The 23,455-nt window shown below is 38.5% G+C and overlaps 1 protein-coding gene across 1 annotated transcript in view; it reads left to right on the top strand.

Moving 5' to 3' along the window:
- LOC150085717 (uncharacterized) overlaps window positions 1-16,303 on the top strand; it is a 78,128-nt gene extending 61,825 nt beyond the window's left edge. The window contains exons 4-5 of the mRNA XM_090373463.1: window positions 15,678-15,813; window positions 15,952-16,303. Of these exons, the coding sequence (XP_090229589.1) occupies window positions 15,678-15,813; window positions 15,952-16,198 (383 nt within the window). The 3' untranslated portion in view covers window positions 16,199-16,303. The remainder of the gene's footprint in view (window positions 1-15,677; window positions 15,814-15,951) is intronic.
- The last annotated feature ends 7,152 nt before the right edge of the window (window positions 16,304-23,455 follow it).

Raw genomic sequence — 23,455 nt, 5'->3', positions numbered from 1 at the left:
TGCTCAGAAAACTTCATGCCTGCCTGTGAAAACTTTATGTAACTCCCAGATCTCCTTTTCCTCCACTGTTTTTAATTGAACCCCACCAAGTATATAATTTACTTGTGGGTTGCTGTTCCCCAAGTTTAAGACCTAGCATTTAGTAGCATTAAAACATAGCTGCCACTTCTCTGACCATCTATGTCTGTTCAAGTCATCCTGAAGTAGCGCTGCTTGGCACCGATCAATAACGACCCTGCCAATCTTTACGTCATCTGCAAATTTTGACAACACGCCTTCCATCCCTTCTTCAACATCATTTATGAAAATAAGAAACAACAGTGGTCCAAGAATCGATCCTTGAGGGACCTACTCATAACGTTACACCAGTCTGGAGAATATCCATTTATCACAACCTTTTGCTCTTCTGCTCTGCAGCCACCCAGCAATCGTACCAGTAATCCCAAGCTGTTCAAGTTCATACAGTAACTTCTCATGAGGGACCGAGTCAAATGCAAATAAAATGTCGAAATTGTTTCCTGAATCCAGCTCATGAGTAAGTGTGTAAAATTAGCCTACTAAGTTAGTTAATCATGATTTTCCCTTAATAAAGTTATGCTGTGTGTTCTCCAGAATTAAAATATCTAAATATCTAATATCTAAATGTTCCCTGGATTTCACATTCGATCATTGTCTCCAACATTTTTCCTACCAGTGAACTCAGATTAACCGGTCTGTAGTTATCAACTTATCTCTTAGAACTGCTTTTATGCATTGACTATCGATACATTGGCAATTCTGCATACCAAAAGAATCTACCCTAAGTCCAAGGATGTCCTCATAATAAGCCTTAATGGTTCAATACACTCCCTTACGCTCTCCTTCAAAACTACAGGGTATATGAAATGAACTGCGTGAGCCTTAATTGCCTTTATGCTCAAAAGTTTTTCTAATAAGCAATTACGACGTCACTAATTTCATATGGCTCAGCTTCACTCGCACAGCCTCTTCTCAGTATGAAAGATTTTTCGTTAGTAAAGACAGATGCAAATTACCTGTTCAATTCAAATGCAACATCAGCTGGGTTTCTAAGACTTTCCCGCACCCAGTGCACAAGGATCCAATCTAATTTGCTTTTTTCTTCCTTGCACTCACATACTTGAAAAATTCCTTGTCCCCATTCTTTGCTCTCTCAGCCAATGTACGCAGCCTTGGACTCCTGATGTTATTTGTGGTGCTATTACAGATCAACTTGTACCTGGTTTTAGTACTTTCTATCGCTACGTAACTGTACCATGCTATCTATTTCTGGCTTATTTGACCAGCCAGCTCCGCAGTTATCCAATTCGGCATCCTCCTCCTACAATATTTTCTTAAAGATATGTATGTGTTCATTGCGTCTGTGATATTTGTTTTAAAATTATTCCATAATTCAAATGTATTCGCCATCCTTCGAGAATCCGCCCCGTTCACACAGATGCCACATTGCGCCTTAAACTGTTAAAGTCTCTTCTGAAGTTAAAACCCGTGCCTTTACCTACTGCAACATCTTTCTTCATCTTCCAACTGACAGTTGCATTATCACTTCATGACAATAGTTCCTGTACCTTACGTACTGTGATATCATCTGATTCGTTAGTAATGATGATGTCAAGAATATTCTCGGCCGTAGTAATTTCTTTAACATGTTGGTGCAAATAATAATCATCTAGTTTATTTAAAAAAGGTTTTCCCCATCGTGAGTTTCCCTCACTTTTATTCCAATGAATCTAGGGCAGACCAAAGTCACTCATAATAAAATATTCACGCTTTCTTGCCCGTTCCATCTGCACATGTAAGGACTCTCGTCATTCTCTTCATAATTTTCTGATCGGTAGATTACTCCCTCCCATAGTTCCGTTGCTACTGACTAACTTACACCACACCACACAGATTCTATTCCGGCAGATAACTTCAGACTCAACAAAAGCTCTTTTCACGTTTAGGCTGCTTTTGATAAGTAGCATGACCTTTCTTATCCTTCCTAAAATACATTATACATACCGTGGTGGAACTCGTCATCATCACCAATTTCCTGGTGGCACCACGTTTCTGTTAGCCGTAGTTCAAATTCATGTTAGCAGGAGTTCGAATTCATCCATTTTATTGACATTACTGTAAACACAGGTGAGACTAAGTAATCTTCTTTAGTTTACTACCCTGACACACCCCTTGAAGTTATTTAGGTTTATATCCCAAGCTATAGGAAACAAACAAGAATTTATGAGGTGAGTGCACACATTATTTTGACCCATATAATCAGATAAACGTGGATCCAAATTACACTTCTTCTTCCCTAACTATCAGTTACACTGATAGGGGAGGAGTTTTGCCAGTATCATTGAGCGTATCCTCAATGATACTGGCAAAAGTATACCCTCAATTGAGGGTATCCTCAATGATACTGGCATAAATCCTTGCACCACCTTTGTTCAAATGAATATCTGTGTCCCCATTTTTTACTATTATCTACAAATGCAGGCCACGCTGAACAAAATTTCCACCCTAGAGGGTTGCAAATTCCCTCAAGTTTCGAAATAATCCACAAGGCTTTCAGTTAAAATGAATATCGTCTCTACAAAATAGATTACTACTACCTACAAATGCGGGTCACGCTGATAAAAATTTCCACACTAGAGAGTTGCAGATTCTCTCAAGTCTCGAGATAATCCACAAGGCTTTCAGCCAATAGTCCCTCCTGTCGTGGGCAGAATACATACGCATTCAGACCTAACTTGCGGAATTTTTTCAGCATAGTAATATATTTCTCCAGCAGATGGTCAGGTCGCGTATGTATTTCCTAAAATATATTCGTTAATAACTATCGTTAGTCCCCACATGAATAATAATTCTCTCTTTACCTCCCTTAAAATCTGACAATTTGTTGGTAAGATCATCATGAAACAGTATGTAACGTAATTTCTTAGAATTTGGTATTTAACGGGAATAATTTCCCATTAAGTTTTAGATCGGGGTCTGGATGCAAACTACTTTTCCAGCAAAGATAAATATGCACTGTTTTATGAGTGGACAATCTGAAACTATTATTTGAAGTCCATTAACTGGCATTATTTGTGGCATTTTTTAGTTGAATTCAAATGTCCTCATAGACTTATGGAAAATACTGAAATCATCTACATAATTTATGTATTTGATATAGCCGAAGTAGTTTGTTGTATTTATTCTGATGGCAAACAACCTAGCACTAAGGACCGATCCCTGTGTCCCTCCTTCTTCCTGATGATCTTTGAAAGACGGATCATAATCTGATTTAGAAACTTCTCTTCGATAGCAAATTTTTGATAAAGAGTGGAATATGTCTCAAGTCTTAAACTGCAGAGATCTTGCAAAGTTCCATTTTTATGAAGTAGCATATGCCTTTTCTATGTCGAAAGAAACTGTAAGAACAAAATTCTTACACTTATCCTAGCGAATGTTATGTTATAAATATTATAACATAACAAGAAAAAATATGTATATATTAAATAATATTATTTACATAGGATGATTTTCAGCTTAGATTGCGATCGCTCTGTACCATACAGTCAAGAAGGGGAGGATTAACGTAACAACGGGGGGTAGCAGGACGGTACACAAGACAATGGGAGCACTGGAACACTAGTACAAAGGGAGCACCGTAAGGCCAGTTCATGATCGCATAAACAGAACGTGAGCAACTCTTTGGAAGAAAAGAACAAGGGAACCGACTCCCCCTTGTGGAGAGGAAGATTTTAAGAACTAAGAGGGTGAAGGAAACCCTGGATGCGATATACACTATGTGGTAATGGCTAGCCGCTAGATGAAACAGACCGACTCCTTGAGCACTTATTAATTTCAAGGAGCGGTAGAGAAAAAACAGAGTGGACTAATAGCGGTAAGTGAATCGGGAATGATCACAAGGAAATATCTAGAAATTTCTAGACGCCCAGTAGTTCATCGAAGTTGCTGGAAATTCCGTAAACAGGAAGTTACCCCAGGAGAGGGAAGGGCCAAGAAAAACGGAAGAAGTGGGAGAGAGCGAATGAGAATAATGAGATGATGAAGAACGAACGACGATTGGATAAAAATTAGAATGAGCGGCTGAAACAAAAAGGAGATGCAAGACAGGAAAGAGGAGTAAGGAGGTTTTTGTGGGAGAGTTGTGAGTTTTGGCAGTGTGGAAGTTTAGAGAGTTCCCGCGGAGATGCCTGAGTGATGTGCGGCTGGAAAGAAATCCCGAGAAGTGCCGGGAGAATCGCCAGAAAGTAGCGGACAGAGAAATGAGTTGTGGGAGTTGCTGTTTAAGAGTTGTTGGAATAGGAAGGAGATAACCGTTGAAGGATGGAAACACCTATGCTGGAGCTGAGAAAAAAGGATCGAAAAGCCTCGGTATAGCAAGATAAGGAAGAGCTACGTAGCCAGGCTTCTTAATAAAGTAGTAAGAAGAGTCCCGATAATTCTATTATGTTTCCCAGTTTCGTCGAACTGATCAGACGCCCAAAAAGCAGGCCGGAGCAACTTATTTAATAGCCGTATGTAAAGAAGAGCGAGTTCCTGAACGTAGGAGAATCCCTGTAGATGAACAGCAGTACTTTGCCGATGAAAAATTCCAGTTGGAGCCTGATGATGCCCTATGCTGTTGATGATGAGTCGCCCCTGAACTGAGAAAAGGTAGTGTAAAGAGTGATTCCCTAAGTTAATATGTAAGTAAGAGATAATAATTTTAAGCTAGATTTGAAGAGAAGGACTTTAGAAAAATGTTTATTTAGTTGATAGTAGATTTGGTATTGATTAGTATAAAAGGAAGAAAAGGGTTCATAGATGTATGTACTTCATCTCAAGGATAAGTTAAAGCAAGGAAGATTTAGATACATGTACTTGAGACTGGTATGTTCTAAGTTAAGATGTAAAGGTGTTCTATGTACTAGAAACGTTACAAGATATTAAGATTGAATTATTTTGGAAGGGATAAATTAATGAAAGATTATAGCGTGGATTTATAAATCTAGGACAATATCCATAGAGGTGTTAAGCTCACTGCTGTAATTCCAGTTGGGAAGTTTAACTGTTAGAAAGTAAAGTAATGTTATGAAATGTAACCTAAACCAGAAGGAGAAAAAGCAGAAAGACACGAAGAGACATATTATATCATTTGCTATTAATTTTACACCTTAACACACATATAATGCCAGTTATTAACATTATACCAATTGATGTTGTATGATACAATTCTTTAATGTATATACTGTGAAATAGACAAATTTGTATATGTTTATCATGTGTAGTATTGAGTCATTCTGAATACTCAGCCAGTCCAGAGGAGACATACACGAACTATTATTCCCCCAGAATCTGTGATCTTCTGTGCAGTATACAAGTCAGGTGTTAACGTGGAGGGGAGGTAAATTAAGGGGGAAATTTAATTGAGAAATACAAAGTTAAAAGAGGTGGGTACGGAAGGTAACCTGATTTATTATTAAAGAAATAAATAATAATAATAAAAAAAAAAAAAAAAGTATTAACATCAACATCCATCCAATAACCACCCCCCCACAAAACAACCACTAGGTAGTCTGACGTTATGAATGCGTTTCTGATGATGGTTTACGTTCAAAGTAAATGATCTGGTGTGGACCTGTTATGCCGACATCCACGCTGTGTATTACTAAATGTATCGTTTTCTTCTGAGTACCATATCAACTTTGAATTAATTATTCTTAATAGGACTTTACAAGCCAGCTTGGGCAATAGTTATTTGGGTCATTGCCTGATTTCGGAAAGGCTAAAATTATTGTTTTCTCTCAAAAATTCGGAAAGTTTTCTACTAAGAATATTCTGTTATACAAAAGAAGCAGATTATCTATGGACGATTTCTGCAGACCGTTCAGCATATCACAATGAATTTGGCTTGGTCCTGCACGCTCGCATTTGAAAGAGTTAAAATGTTAACGAATTCTTCACTTGTGAATGGTATATTGTTGATGATTCTGATCTTTTTAAAGTAAAATTAAATGTTTCTTTTCGTTCTGTTCTTTAATTTGGAGGAATTTTGAGGGGTAGGTGTTTTGTGCTGAGATTTTGGCAAATGTCTCTCCCAGTACGTTAGCAACTGCTGGAAGTCCAGGTATAGTTTCAACCGGGGTGCTGCAACAACATTCCAGGGGTGGCATGTAATTTGGGTTTAACTTACTTAAACTTATTTTTTTTAAATTTATATATTTATTTCATTATAAAAATGTGTACGGTATCTTTTTCATTTTGTGATGATCTATAATTGATATTTCTTTAGTACCTCTATATAAAAAAATTAAATCATTATATATGTACCGATATATAATTTGTATTATGAATTGTAATTTTGTTTATAGTTATATTATTGTAATAACAACCATAAAACATTTTTTTAATATTAGATACACTGGTGTTCAAAGAAAGTGCATCACCCATTAAAATTGTAATTGTTGTCCGAATAACGTAACGAATAAAGTATATGGCAATATTTCTTACAGGTTGCATCAGATAAAATAAATAAATAAATTTTCTGTTTATGCTCCGGGACGACCAAACGGTCAGAGGAGTTCACAAGATAGACTGAATACAAGAAACATCACCATATTCAGCAGTCACGGGCTTGAACCCTGGTCACTCAAGGCACGTGTACTTATGCACCCGCGCGCCTGACCACTAGGCTACGGCGGCCTTAAAATAAATAAATTTTCTGTTTATACTCCGGGACGACCAAACGGTCAGAGGAGTTTGCATGATAGATTGAATACAACAAACAGCACCGTATTCAGTAGTCACGGGCTTGAACCCCGGTCACTCAAGGCACATGTACCTAGGCACCCGCGCGCATAAGATTGACACGTCTAGGTGAAGACGCAATACTGCATCAGCTGTTACTTTCAGCTATAGAAACACGCTCTGCAAGAGTTGCAGTCATTCCTTGCTTGTGTCAGGATAGCGAGGTACGTGCAGTTGACGTCACGAAGAAAGAGTGCTATTGTTGCTTCACGTGAGCAAGGATGTTCTTCCCGGCATATTGCTTATAGAGTGCATGTAATCAGTTGACAGTGAGTAGATTTCTTTTCAAACTCAAGAATACTGGTTCTGCTGATTCGAAAAAAGGAACCGAACGCAAACAAGTCTTTACGCCCATACAGGACCATGTTTTGAAGCGCTTATGCCTTAAAAACTGTAACGCTTCTTCTGCTGAGCTGAAAAGAGAATGGGAAGAACATAGAGGAGTGGTAGCAAGTGCAGTAACAGTCAGTAAATGGACTTGTAGCCAGTCGTCCTAAGAAGAAGCACCTCCTCACACAAAAAAATGAAAAAGGCCCTATTAATTTGGTGTAAGGAGCATGTCAAATGGAACCCCCCGAGCAGTGGAAGTCAGTTATTTTCTCGGATGAGAAGAAATTCAACCTGCATGGCTCTGATGGCAGAAAAATGATTCGCCGTAGACGTGGTGAAGAATACCATCCAGACTGTACGTTGTCTACAGTGAAATTCCCTACCAGCAAATGATAAGGGGGGGTGCATTTCGTATCGTGGAATAAGTCACCTGCAGTTTCTAAAAGGTTCCGTAAATGCCAATGGATACCTGGCTTTATTGGAAGGCAAATTTCTGCCAACCATTAGAGACAATTTCAACCTGCCAAGTAACTGCATCTTTCAGGACGACTCTGCTCCTGGTCATCGGGCGAAAGTGTAAGTAGGCACTTCTGTAGTTTAGTTCATTTCTGTATTAAAGATTCGACAGTAATGTGTTTGCATTTGTTACAGGTGAAAAAATGATTGGAAGAACGGTCCATTACAACTGTTAGCTGGCCAGGAAACAGCCCAGACCTAAATCCTATAGAGAATTTTTGGCATCGTGTGGAATCTTCAGTTGCCAGAAAGAAACCATAATTCGTGTTTGGAACCATGAACTATCAGTTGATTATCTTCAGAAATTGATCTTGTCAATGCCTCGACGATGTGCTGTTCTCATCAAAGCCAGAGTCGGTTCAACTAAATATTAGTTGCACCTGGTAAACCTTTCATTTTGTTTTCCATTTAAAATGATAAACTGAAGCTTAGGAATATTTTGAGAGAACCTGTCAAATGTTACTAGTTACTTAGCCTTAACATATTTTGTTTATATTTCTATTTGTGATGCTAGTCATTAATGTAACATACCATCGCGAAAAAGGGTTAGAAATGTGAAATTCCTAGGTGATGCGCTTTCTTTGAACAACAGTGTATATACTGGGTGGTTATAAAATAAATTTCCCTATTCAGTAGACCCTAGTGTCAAAACGGTTAGAGTTAGCGCCGTGAAAATCGGTGGGTATGTCATTTAGGGTATGGGGGAAGCGATTTGTAGAAGAAAAAAAATTAGTTAAAATTTTCGCTACCTGGGGAAAACGGCGCTGCACATTTGTAAAAGTTGTCATTTACTTCAAGACACGCTACTTAGGCAAATGACATCCTGTTAGATAAAAGCAGAAAGGCCAACGCCACCGTCAATACAAATAAAGGAGAAATAACTAATAACTCCTTCCCCACAATCGCCCTTACTTATTCCAAGTCTCCTCCCTGGTATTCACTTGGGCTGCAAGGCAACCTTTCTACTTATTGAGCACGACCGATTCTAGCAAAAGTTAACAGCGCTCGGTATCGAGAACAATCCTTAATGACAATTGTGGAGATGAGGAGTCCTAGACCGACATCATGTACGAGTGCCCCTCATATGATGATCAGACCCTACGACGCTTCATATACAATCCAACAGGAGCACATCCTCATAAACGATGAAACATCTTATGCAGCCTTCACACGATTTGCACGGGTAGTTGTTACCACCAGATGGGTTTATCACACCCATGACAGGCTTGACCGGACCGTTCCACCACCATTGCAAACTCCAATAGGGATAGAATTAATGCATTACCCACAAAGAGCAGGAAATTATAGCAACCAAGCTATCATGCAAACTTTATTCTGATATTGTATTGGTGTATTGGATGAGCTACTAGTTCAGGAGTGGGTAGGATATGAACCGGTAGCATATGCTGATGATTTGTTAATAAAATGGTGGTGAGAGAGTCTAGAAAAGAATTGGAGGAGAGAATTAAGAAGGCTATGGGACAAGTGGAGAAATGGGCTGAGGTCCATAAAATGGAGATATCGATGAAAAAAACTCACATGGTTCTGCTCAAAGGGAAGCTCAGTGAAAGAAGAAAGCCGACTACAAAAATGTTTGGTACGTCGATAGCATATGTCCCCTTGGTCAAGTACCTAGGAGTTTATGTGGATGAGAGGATCTCTTTTTTTTTTGCCTCACGTGCAGAAATTAAGAGATAAAATGAGGATGATTTATTTAAAATTTAGGAAAGTGACAAGGGCAGAACGGGGAGTGAAAGCAAGTCCTTAGACTTGCTTTCACTCCCCACATGTGGAACTTGGGGTCATAGAGTGACTAATAGCCACGTTAAAAGAAGTCTTATATCAGCACAGAGATTTGCCCTTCCAGCGATGACACAGTCCTGCAGAACTGTTTCAAATGATGCTCTGCAAATTATTACAGGAAAGGAATCAGTGGATCTGATTATACTTAAAAGGACAATGGAATATGCAATTAAGAATAACAAGAGAATAGAACTTATGGGAATAAAATCTTGTAGAGAAGAGGGAAGAGAGTATGGAAGACACGATTTGAAAGTAGAAACGAAAAGGTTTCAGCAAGATATAGATTGTATATGGCAGGAAAGATGCAGCGGTTCTGCTAAGGGGCGTGTTACGTTTGCCTTTCTGCCTGGAGTGAAAACTATGAAAGAGATTTCATCTTAGTCTGGTCTAAGAATGTTCCAAATAATGTTAATAATTGGCCATGGGTTAAAGAAAACACCGGTAGAGCTTGGTGCAGAAGAAAATTCAATGCGTGTTTGTGGGATGGTATAGGATAGAGAGCATATTTTACGGCAGTGTGTAAGATATGATATACCAAGGAATATGTTAATTAGGTAGATTGGCATCCAACTCATACACCTGGAATGACTTGTTTAACAACAGAGAATGGAATGAAGCTTTTGCTGAGTTCACTAGAAAAGTATGCAGCATTAGACAATTGTAAAAATTTATATATTTATGTAAATAGTATTTTTATGAAATTGAGATTCAGTTGTAATTGGAATTTATTGATCTTATAGTTTATAGTTGTATAAAAAGGAAATGTTGAAAAAAAGTATAAAATACACAATGCAAAAATATATTTATGAATTTTATTGTTTAGAGTTTTATATTAATTTTGGAGTTTATAGTTGTATAAAATAAAATGTAAAAAGCTATAAAATACAAAATATATTGATGCATTTTAAATATTTAGAGTTTTAATTTGGCTGGAACAAGAATCACAATTTATAGAAGTTTGCCTTTGAAGTTTAAAGTTTAATTGAGCTCTAGATAGTGGATATCCACCTCTTCTGGGCAGGGACGGTATAGGTTTAGGTATGTTGAGGGTCAGACGGCTCCGAGGATTTCTCCATCTACATGTATGTTTTGTGTATCGAGTGACAGTACCCTGACTATGCCAGAGGTTTAAAATAATGTATGGGTCATGTGGTATGTAGTTTGTTGTGCCCATTGTTCATTCGGCCTGTTTGCCGCCGGCCCCTAGTGGGACACGTCATTACCATACCTAGCGACGAGTATGCCGGCCAGGTGTACCAAGAGACTAATTATAATCTGGCAGGCCCTGCCACTTACTTTCTGGGATTTCGGTGGCTAGGACCTAAAATAAAGGTTGGAGCGATTGCGGTTGATTTAGGTAAAATTGCATTTAGAAAGCTGCATGGGGTTTTACGCTGAGAGAACTATTTCTAGAGAGCCTAAAAGGTCGGGCAAAATTTGATGTAATAGAAATTTGGGCATGTGGGTCAGTCACTGTTCAAGAGAAAGTGTTGGGAGGGGAGGGTGAATACTGGAGGGGTGAAATAGGAAGAAGAGGGGTCCAATAGGAAGGTGATCCCCCATTTTCAGTGGGCATGCCCATGCCCCACCAGAGTGAAAATATGGGGAGATGAGTGAATACTCAAGGAGGGGAGATGAGTAAATACTCACCTCCCCCCTTCCCGGGAAATAGGAAAAAAAGGACCATACAATGAATGCCGTAAAAAAAATTGGATGCCGTAGGTATATATTGGGTTGTCTGGAATATATTGGATTTCCCTACGACTATGCTATTATTAGACATAGATGTAGGTCGTCATACAGATTAGAGTCAAACATTAAATGTCTCCAGGACTCCGGGTTGCCACAGGGACAGTCTGCGTTATCTGTGATGCCAAGTTGGTAAAGCTTAGTTTAAACGTTCTGTGTCCTGTAAGGAGGAAAGTTGTATTCCGACCGGGGTGAAACCATGCTGGTGCCTTATGGTACAGCTTGGTGACAGTAGGGAGGAATCTTCTAGTCACTGCGCCTTTTTCTGTGTTGCTTCATCTCCTCTGCCAAATCTGGATGAGGTGGTCGGTTATTCTTCTCTTCTCACAGTTTCGGTCATTACTGATGTCAGTGGCTAGGTCATATATTGTAGCCGATGTGTTTCTAGCAAAATGGTAGAGCAGACCACAGCGGCTAACCTCGACGTTCAGGGGAAGAACCCCTGCCAGGACTTGGAGGGCAGCCATGCTAGTTGTTCTAGTTGCTTTCATCATGGTAAGGCGAATGGTCCTCTGAATGGTTTTCAGGTTCCGTTTATTCACTTCTAGTCCGACCCTGACGTACCAGACAGGGGAGCCATATGTGATGGCAGGGATGAAGAGAGCTTTGTAGTAGAGAGACAGGGCAGTACGGCTGAGTCCCCAGTCCCTGCGAGTGACTCTAGAAACAAGAGCCGCGTATCTTATCTTTTGTTTAATATACAGTATTCTAGAAGTGGCAGCTTTACTTTAATCCAACAACGGTCTTACGCCTCGGGAACAGTAATCCCAAAATAGCTTATACACATGGTGGAGTTGAACTAAAGTCATTTATGGAAGAAAGGGACTTGGGAGTTATGATACGGTCAGACATGAAGTTTTCCGATCATTGTACACAGGTTTCAAGGAAGGCCCATGATGTCCTATCGTTGATTTATCGAAAATTCGCTAGTAGAGATAAGAATGTCATAATCACATTACACAAGGCTATTATTAGACCACACTTCGAACACTCTGTTCAAGTATAGAGACCGCAACAAAAAATGACATCGAGCTAGAAAGGAGGGTCCAAAAACGGTAACTCGTCTGGTGAAATCGGCAAAGGGCGTCCATATGCGGAAAGACTTCGAATATGTGGGCTGCACAGCTTGGAAACTAGGAACCTTAGAGGAGACTTGATGATTGAAGTGTTTAAGGCTCCGAGAGACAAAAGTAAAAGGAACGACCACGAAAATTTCGGTTATAAATGATTCTAGAATCAGGGACCATGAATTCAAGTTACGGGAGGAAACGTTTAGGCTGGATTGCAGGAAGTTTTATTTTAGCCAGTGAGTTTTATATTACTGGAATAAGTTACCTACATGGGTCATAGAGGCTGACAGCTTGGGGAAATTCAAAGGTCAGCTGGATAGTTACATAAGGGAGGAGGGAAACGCATAAGGTGTCCATTTTCATTTCTTTTATTATTTATTAATTATTTATCTAATTTAATTTTTTGTTATTGTTATGATCTTACTCTATTTATTTATTTTTTTTTTTTGGCTGGTGCTGCATAAGCGTTATGTTTCCTTGCGCATATGGCCATTACTAATATTAACTAACTAGTGATATACTTGTTTATGTTAGTTTGCCACCAGTGACCATATTCAATGGAAATGCTTGGTGAAACACAAGCAACCGCTCTTCACCTTTTAAAGGCTTTTGTTGGTGTTTGGCATGAATGCGTCTAAACAAGAATCCATCTCTCGGTTTGCCAACTGTTTTTATATATATATATATATATATATATATAATTGGGTATCCAGTTTTCTTTCTGACCGCTCACTGCGAGTGATTGTTCTCTGTATATTGTGGAATGCAATATAGCATATTGCATTCCACCTTCCAGTTTGGGAAATCTTTCCTTAGTCAAACAGATTCAATGTCTTGAATATCCACTTCCTTAAATGCTGATCTCCAAGTAGTCTTATATCTCATAAAAAGGATTATTCTGCTCCTGTGCGTATTTCGATGACACTCAGATTTCTACACAAGATCACATATCTCTATTCCGGATTAACCAGACTTCTAATCCCGCTTGGCATAAGCATGTTACAAATATTGGTTCCTTCATCTAAAAACCTCTTTTCTCTTTCACTTTCGGCGTTACTTTTCTTCGAAACAGCTATTCACACTGTACAAATCGCAAATACACCCTACTCTATTACGGAATATTGTTTCCACATCTGGGGCGGTGCCCTCAAAACCTCTCTTAGGCTTCTAGATTTCATTCAAAAGAGGGCAGTTAGGTTAATTAATGACTCATCTCTAACAGAGTCTCTGCACTCTTTCTCATAGGCGTTCTGCTTTTGCTGCATGCCTTTTCTCTTGATCCCTCTTTGGAAACTGTTCCTTTAAATTACTTTTATAATTCTCGCACTCTCTTCCAAAGCAGTCCGAACACGTGCCACAACCATTCAACATCCCTTTACGGTCCAACTTCAAACTCACAGAACAACCAACTTTTCTTCTTCCTCGTTTATTTATTCAACTTCTGTTTTCTGGAACAACCTCCCTTCATTTGTATTTCCTGAAAATTACAATCTAAAGAAATTCAAGTCAACACTTATCAACTTTCATCTTCTCAACCATTGCACTTAAAACTTAGAACTAAGTATTCTAAGTTCTAATACCTCTCGTACTTGGGGTTTTAATAAAAAAATAGTCACTATGTCTTTAAGCTCATTCAATCTCTATGGATTTTGTTATTTAACAAACGGTGACATATGAATTTTTGTAAACAATTTCTGCAAGCAGGTCCAATCAGGCCAGACATTAAAAGGGAAAATACATTAACCTTTAATAAATCAATCATTTGTGCCTGAGATCACTTATGTTAAGCACTGTATTTGCTTCCGTAGTGGTACATATGGTTTAAAAGACATAATATTCATTTTATAATTTAACTGATGGAATGAGTGCATTAATGAGGCTTTCTGCACCATTTGCATCATGTACCAAGAATCACAGGAAAGTTCTGGCGTGATATGCCATAGTATATTTTTGTTTCCTGCTGGATGAAGTTTTAGTCTTATGTAATTTGATCTGGTCTGGTTGAACCCCTAATTAACACGATACCTTCAAGGTCAGCCAGCATCCGCAAGGATCTAATTCCTCTCCGGATCACTCAAACCTCTACAAAAATTAGCCAGACCATGTAATCCCCAGTGTCGCAGTGGACAATAGCCACAAATAGGAAATTGTAGATTCTTTTTTGAAAAAGAAGCTACAATTGAAAAACTACAACAGTGAAAACGCTACGTTGTTTTAGCGCTTTTATCATCTTGTGTTTTATCTACGTTGTTTTATTGTAAATAATTCTTTTGCAGTTTAAAATTTCATATTTTATTGTACAGACAGTTACCTTTTTATCAGTTTTATCCGGTGGAATTATATCATTCTATTTATCTCATTTATCTATATCATTATATTAATATAACATAACACTATTTATAATAACGGTCGGTGTATGATTGTGCAGTTATTATGAATAGGAAATTGTAGCTCAATTTCCTATTGTGCGAGCATCCCCAGACAGCACTTATCGGACCGATTCCCTTCGGAAGTGCAAGGAAAAAATAGCCATTTGTAATCTAAACCTGATAAAACGTATTATTCTACTTTGTAAACAAGTTTACTTTACTTACTTTATTTGAAGTGGTTTGTAAACAAGTTAAACAAGTTTACAAACCTATTGTTGTTGTTGCTGTTTGATTTTTTAAGGAGCATTAGCAACTAAGGCCATATTGCTCCGGGATATACGGTGGTCATTCCCTGACCTTTCCGCATCCTCCGTATTTGGTGGTGACGGGCTCGTACCCCGGTTTAATCAAGAAGCGTGTGCTACGCACTGCTGCTCCTTCCCACCTGGTTACGGAGGCGCCTACAAACCTATTTAAATAAAGTAAGTGTTAAGTCAAACATTGCAAAACATAATCATTAAAATAACTATCAAAATTGTAAGGTAAATTTTAATCATGAAAATATTTTTAATCTTAAAACTTAAAGTCTGCAGGTTAAAAAATATTGGTCTTTAATTTTTTTTATTATTATTTTTTTAATTTTTAAATTTGAGTACAATTTCGATGCATAATTATATACTTTTATTTGAATACGATGTTTCCGCCTCTCGATATGCTAGTTTTGAGAAACTTTGTAAATCATTAGTAAAAACATGCAACTATAGATTTATTCAAAGTGTGCAGAGAGTAAGAAGTCCTAAATTATGGTCTAATGAACTTTAGAATATTTATAAGAAAATGCAATTTACTCCCAGTACAGTGGATGAACAATTTTATCGTGAATTCATATGTGCATACATTTGACCCTCAACAGATTTATTTATTTATTTAACTATTCAGAAGTCATTTTTGCGCTATATTTCCTTCTGTATGTATAAGTTGGTTATTTTAATTGGCGATTCTTGTCACATTTTTTTTTTTTTTTTCTTTTCGTCATTAGACTACCTCAGCATTGCCTCTTGCCTGAAGGAAGTAACTGAAAGTAGCGAACCTAAAACGTGTCTGAAAGACATGCAAGCTGTTATTGAAGGTCTATCGGACGCCGATCCTGATCACCGTATAACTATTGGATGTTGGTAGGTGATATGAGATATATTTTTAATAATATAAAAATAACAGTTTTAAAATTACAGTGTCAGAATTTTGAACAATTTTTACTGTGACACAATAGTGATATCGTGAACGAATTTATAAAATTATTTTGTTGTTTTCAGTGGATTCACGAGGATGGTTGGTTGTTTTCATGACCTTATAGAAGCGAAGTGCAGTGCTGATGCCGTGGAGTTTGGGAACGTTCTGATGAAGTTAAGTGGAGTAAACATGGTCAATGTGGTGTGCAGAGGATATGGCCCTGAAGATGACGAATGTCAAGGAGTGCTTCCACCTCCAGGAACAGAACCAAAAGGATCAGAGTCCGATAATCCTTTTTCGCGTTTATTGTCAGCTGTCATAAATACGTAAAGTGAGAAAGCGGACAAAATGAATGCTAAATAAGCAGTGCATGTATTTCTGAAAACATTCGACTGAACTGAAGCAGCTGCATTCTTTATTGTAGATTAGTATATAAAGATATATTGCATGCATAAACGGAGTATTTTTTTCACACACATTCAGAAATAAACTGCACATTTTTGTTTTGTTTTGTTTTTAGTGTCATGATGTAAAATGTGGGATTCGCACTGAAACAAAGCAAAAAATCGCAGCACAGGGGTTCGCACTGAAACTAAACCAAAAACTGCAGCACAGGGGTTCAACTTCTAGGGGATGTGTGTTCTGGATCTCCTATCAGTGAGAGCATTCTAGTCTGTGTGATGTCCGTTAGTGGAGTTCATAATCGATTCATTTGTACGACTGTTGTCAACAAGGAGTTTTGGAGTAGGCGTCTCCCATCTCAAAATTCTAGACAACAAGGAAAGGAAGCAAACTTGGTCCAATCAAAATCAAAATTTCGAACCGAAGAGATGATGTAACTTAGGGATTTCTTCCGTAATGGCTGTATCATTTTCTATGTTTTTACCATGGTCGGGGGGGGGGGTGCTTGTGCAAAAAAGCCCGATATAAGACGGGAAATAAAACTGTTGCGAAATAAAGTTGTGAAAAGTCAGCGATAGTGTACTTTTTTTTTTACAACTTTATTGAATTTTACTAATGAATTTATATTAAAAAGCATCAGATTTTATAGTAGCAGCTTCTTTATTCTGAAGCTCTCAGCAAAATATATCCTATACATTTTTTTCTGCTGTGGTAGGGGCTGTAAGAAATAAACTTTCCCTATGTTTGTTTCTGTTTTTCGATCAAAATATCTAACTTCCCAGAAAATTACTTAATTCTCATTGTAAAACACCGATAGAGTCCGATTTTATCGTAACAGCTTCTTTAGTCTGAAGCTTTCAATCTCTATTGTAAAATTTCAAAAACCTGACCATTTCCTGCGATAAAAATTATATAAGGCAGAATAAAAATAATTCCAATATCCATTGAACTGACATAGCCGCCTTTATGCCGAGTACTATAGCTGAGTTGTCAAAGTGGCTTCTTGGATGGCCCAGATGTTTTCCTTCGCACAGTATTCTATTCCGTGCTACTTTCCTCAGTGACCTGCGCTGCCTCTCCATTTTGACAATGCATTGATTCTGTTGTAGTTGGGAAAAACCTGTGTGGGCACCTTATGAGACGGAGACCGTACACTGCTACGAAAGGTGCATGGCCCATTATTAATATTATGTTGGTATATCTACTGCAAAAAAACTGTTGCCAGTTACAATGAAGTTGTAAACTCTTATGGCCTTAGGGATTGGAAGGGATGGGGAGGTTGGAGAAGATAAGGGGAAGAGATAGACCTATGAAATAGAAGAGAAAAGTTTACAATAGTTTATAGAGTAAGAAAAAAAAATTTAAAAATTAAAAAAAAAATGAAAACAAATAAATAAAAATAAAAAAGTAATAAAATAAAATAAAATAAAAATATAACAGTACTGTACCTATATACAATGTTTACTATTAGCTAAGTGAGTAGGATCACCACTCCTTGGGAACTTAATCAGAAAATCCAAAACTATAAATAACACTCCATTACATTAATTAACACCATTTCAAAAGTGGACCAATTTCTATTGGTCTACAGCAACCAGACACACTTGTCCAGTCATTATACAGGACTCAACCACTTTGCCTCTACATAGCGTAACATAATATTTGGAGATGAGTCGCCACCGGTGGTTTCCCACGACTGCGCGACCCTTATACAACCACACTTTCGTGCTCGGTTAGCCGTGCATTTTTCCGTGATATTGTGCGAATTCCAGTACGCTGCCACACGACTACAGCCAGCCACCAGAGTAAATAAATGAGGAGGAAATCCCTCATCTGATGGATTTTCTTCCTAGATGCTTATATCTAAAAGTAGTAATAAGCATTTATAACAAAGTACGTGCGAATATCAAATACCCATATCTACACAGGCTGATTATTTAATTCGCGGAATGGCAGCGCTACGATGCAGCCACTGCTGTTTCGGCGAACTGCCAATGGATAGGAGGAGAGTCGATGTCCAAGAATACGCTGACACAGTCGTAAGTTCTGATATGTTGTTTGGTAGTTCCAAATTGACCTTAATTTATGGGCTGCTAGGGTGAACCATTTTGTGAGCTGCATAATGTAAAATCTAAAGACTGAGCAACATCTTGTTATTCATTGTTGTGTTCTCTGTAGCACTCGGACGAGTTCGTACGAGTGCTACTGAGAATGCGAGAGAAATTTCAGAGACTTACGGAGACGAATTTTGAAGAGTGTGTATTCAGTGTATGGCCTGACCCATAGCGTGATGTGATTTGTTTCGGTATCCTGTTAAAGCCTTTTTTTTATATGTATATATATATAGTCCTATTAAGCTCATCAGGTTCATCAATCGTTCCTTATTTATAGTCTGACCTGTCTTTAAAAAAAAAAAAAAAATTGGGCATTCTCTTTACCCTCAAAACACCGTGGCAGTAATTTTCAGTGATCTGCCAATTCGAAGTTTTTTCTTCACTGGTAAGACCGCGGATATACTCATTCCAAAGGCTGCCATTTAGAATAAGGGTTATAATGGGAAGATCCAAGTCTCATAATCTGTTTTAAAAATCTCCTTGAAAGTTATTGCACTCTTGCACAGGGCTGTGTAGATCTTGGCTTGGGCATTATTAGTGTCTGCAATTCTGCCCAGACACGATAGGAGGGAGTACATGACGAGAGCCTTGTCGATCAATTCAGCCCTGGAAAGATTGTGCAAGGCTCAAGGGGTAGAATTTTTTTCAGCCTGGTCTGTACTTGTTAACAGGAGAGACTGCTTCTACAGGGAGGGGATACACTTAAATAAAATGGGTGCAAGAATATTTACTGATGCTATCGATGCAGTGTTAGGTGGGTCGGAAAACTGTTAGCTTGTGGGGATACAAGGACTATTAGATTAACAGTAGCCACTGGCAGAGGTGGAAGTGATTCTTGCACTGCTTCTATTGGAATGAGTAGCAGCCTGGAAAACAAGATGCGGGATATTTCAGAGACTGCTGGGAGTCATTGCGGTAAAATAAACACATGGGTTGTGTTAGGGTAGCTAATAATAGGAACAGGTGCATGTACACCAATGCTAGGAGTTTGGTAAATAGATTTGATGAATTTGAGGTATTGCTCTAAACATCAAAGGCAGATATTGTTGGGATATCAGAGACGTGGTGTCACACAGATATAAGGAATGCAGAACTGGAATTTGGGGAGTACAATGTGTACAAAAAGGATAGACAGGATAGGAAGGGAGGAGGGGTTATGCTATTAGTTAAGAAACACATAAAATCCAAGGAAGTGAAGCCAGTCGACATCGCTGGAGAGTGCAGTGTCGAGTCAGTTTGGTGTCACATAAGCATTGGGAGATCAAAATTGAGAGTAGCAGTGTGCTATAGGCCTAATGACTCTGATGAGTATATTAAGAAACCGTACAGGGAAATAGAGTGGGCCAGTAAATCAGAGAGTCTTATAATGGGGGATTTTAATTTCCCAGATATTGAGAGGAATTTGTGGATTGGTCACTCACACACTAGCAAGGCTTTTGTGGATTTATTGGATGATTGTTTTCTACATCAGCATGTTCGGGAGGTAACTAGAGGGAGTAATACTTTTGATCTGATTATCAGTAGTGATTCTTCATGCATTAAGAAGCTGCAAATAAAGGAACCACTAGGTGGCAGTGATCACAGTGTGCTGAAGTGGGATTTACTCAAAGAGGTAAGTACCATCAGGGGTAAAGGGAAGGGTTTTTGCTTTCGTAAAGGCGACTACGATGGTCTGAGATAGTATTTAAATTCTATACAGTGGGACCAACTGATAATGTTACCAACAGCAAATTCAAATTGGGAAGCATTCAAAGAATTTATCTTGGAAGCTACTAGGCTTCACATACCAATTAAGAAATATTGTTCAAGGTTTAAGTGGATGTCAGATGAACTAATGTGACATATGGCAGAGAAGAAAAATGCATGGGATACATATAAATTAATGGGTGACATGGAAGCCTATCATAGATATAAGCTGGTCTGTAAACAAGTCACAAAGGAGATTAGACAGGTAAAGACAGATTATGAGAAATCCTTGGCAAAGGATGCAAAGAAAAACAGAAATCAGTTCTTTACCTATGTAAACTCTAGAAGGAAATGGATGAATCAGATTGGTCTACTGGATATTGATGGTTCAACAGTTGAGGATCCTGCTCAGGTGGCTAACAAACTAAACGAGTGTTTTGTATTTACATACACACATGAGGAGTTATTCAGGAAGGGAAATGCCAGAGGTGAAGTAAACAGGGAACTGAGAGGAAAATGGAGGAGAAATTGTTGAGGATAAACATAAAAAAGGCACCTGGGGTGGATGGGATCTATCCAGTTATATTAAAGGAGGCAGCAAGTAAACAAACCCTTAGCCATAATTATGAGAGCTTCTTTGGACTCATGGGAGGTACCCATAGACTGGAGTTGTGCAAATGTGACCCCAATTCAGAAAGGAGGATTAAGGTAAAAAAAAAAAAGTATAAAGTGCAGCCATTATCAACCCACTGCAGGATGGACGCCTCATCATCAATTCATGCTCAGGGAAATTGACCATAATCTGCCACGCTGGTCCAGTGCAGGTTGGCAGATCGACCGTATTCAGCAGTCAGGGGCTTGAACCCCGGTCTACTCAAAGAGCGTGTGCTACTGCACTCCCGCTCTGACCACTCGGCTACGAAGGCTGACACAAGTAATTATAAACCTGTGAGTTTAACTTCTGTTCCAGGAAAATTAATGGAGGCACTGGTTAAAGAAGCACTGCAGGATCATCTAGACAAGACTTCAGTTATTGCTCGGACACAGCATGGTTTTGTTAAGGGAAAGTCTTGCCTGACCAATTTGATTGGATACTATGATGCAGTCACAAAAGAACTGGATGCAGGGAATAACTTTCATATTATATATTTGGATCTTAGAAAGGCTTTTTATAGTGTTGCACATGGAAGACTGCTGCACAAATTGGAGCAGTGTGGCATTGGAAGCAAATTGCTGCTATGGATCAATGGACACTGCTCATCATGGACTAATGTTATTAGTGGAGTCCCTCAGGGTTCAGTGTTGGGTCCATTATTGTTTTCTGTATTTATAAATGATATTGATGATGGTATATCAAGCTTAATGTCCAAGTTTGCAGACGATACAAATGTTGGCAGGGTTGTTAAAGACACTACTGAAGCTATACTGCTGCAACAGGATCTGGAAAGGTTGAGCAGATGGGCTGAGAAGTGCCAAATGAAGTTTAACATTCACAAATGTAAAGTATTACATATGGGAAATAGCAACCCCAGAGCAACGTGTCAACTCTGCGGTACTACACTGACAGTGGTAGAGAATGAAAAGGACCTGGGGGTAATTGTGTAGGTAGATATGAAGTTCTCTGAGCAGTGCAGACGGGCTGCAAGAGTAGCTCATAGTGTTTTGTCAATGATATACAGGAATTTTTGTAGCAGGGATAAGGAGGTGATTATTCCCTTGTATAAGGCAATGGTCAGTACACACCTTGAGTACTGTATACAGATTTGGAGGCCTCATTTCAAGAAGGATGTAGAGCTGCTGGAACGAGTACAGAGAACGGCAACAAGATTAGTGATTGGAACAAAGGGTTGCTCTTACGAAGAAAGGCTTAGGTCTTGCAAATTACAAGGCATGGGATTGCATGGGATTCTTCATTACTCAGAAACTATTTTCAATGTAATGACCAAGAAGAAATCAAAAAAGCTCGCTACATAGAAAAATTTGCTATATGGAAATTCGTTAAAGAGAGGTCCGATTGTATTCCATCTGCCATTAGACCAGTCCCACATAGAGACAACCTACTTATATAGGAGAATATAGCAGCCGAGAGTGCTGCAAGTCGAGCTTCTGGAGACATCGAGTCCAGCCCTCAACTGTTTTCACAGCATGAACTCAATAATCGGGTAAGAGACTTAAATTTACCAAAGGAATATGCAAAACTTCTTGGTTCTAGACTTAAGTCAAAAAATCTTCTAGAACATGAAATGTTTTTCTCATGGTACACGCACAGAAAACAAAAACTAGTCCCATAGTTTACTGAGAACGATTCTATGGTTTTTTTTATAGTAATATACTATAAATTAATATAATTAACTGTTTAGGAATTAGTTACAATCCTACACAATGGAGACCTTATGTTGATTCATCAAAGAGCAGTCCCAAAGGTGTGTTGATCCAAAATGAAAATAAATATGAGTCACTTCGAGTAGCTCAATCTGTGCATTTGAAACATATGAGAACATGAAGTTGTTGATAAATATTAAGTATGAAGAACATTGTTGGTTGGTCTGTGCTGACTTTAGAGTGACAGGCATGTTACTCGGACAGAAATGTGAAACACAAAAATGCCTTGCTTTTTGTGTGAGTGGGACAGTCGGGCAAGGAATAAGCACTGGGATGTCAATGTATGGCTAAGAGAGGCAGTTTGTTGGCTGAATCAAAGAACACAGTCCACAAACCACTGGTAGATCTGTCCTCCTTCACCCTTGTCACCCTTGCACATAAAACTGGGTTTGATCAAACAGTTTGCGAAAACTTTACCTGAGGAAGGTCCTTACACTACCTCTGTTCTAAATTATCATAGGTCACCCAAGAAAAGCAAAAACAAGGTACTTTTGTTGGACCCCAAATTCGCAAAATGATGAGGGATCGAGATTTTTAGGGAACGAAATAAAAGAGAAAATTAGGCATATATTACCTTCAGGTTGTTTTTGAGAATTTCTTAGGAAACAACAAGGCCCCACCTATGTTATTATATATCTTGACATTTAGACATGAATAGTATCTTATGTAGGATGGCACCTGAACGTCAATTCAACTCCGCCTTTGTAAACTGTGATGATTACAGAGCACTGTAGAAGGCCAGAAATGTGTGTAATATTATGTTCGTACAGTGTGTGTGTGTGTGTGTGTGTGTTGTTGTGTTGTTTCTATTGTTCAGTTGTTTAGTTGTTTTGTCACAAGGCAGGCGAGCACTTGGAAAGCCTGCCGAATATCCGTCTACACCATGGGGAGGTAGGCCACAACTACGCATGTTTCGCAGTCGCCCTCCGAACCCGCTGGTTTACGAGCTCTTACTGCCCTAATATCAGAGCAAAAAATAATAATAAATAAATAAATAAAAAGA

Source organism: Mastigoproctus giganteus, chromosome 5, assembly GCF_048544385.1.
Source record: "Mastigoproctus giganteus isolate SK-2022 chromosome 5, ASM4854438v1, whole genome shotgun sequence".
Lineage (NCBI taxonomy): Eukaryota > Metazoa > Arthropoda > Arachnida > Uropygi > Thelyphonidae > Mastigoproctus > Mastigoproctus giganteus.
The sequence above is the reverse complement of the archived record's forward strand: the minus strand, read 5'-3'. Positions and strand labels throughout refer to the sequence as shown.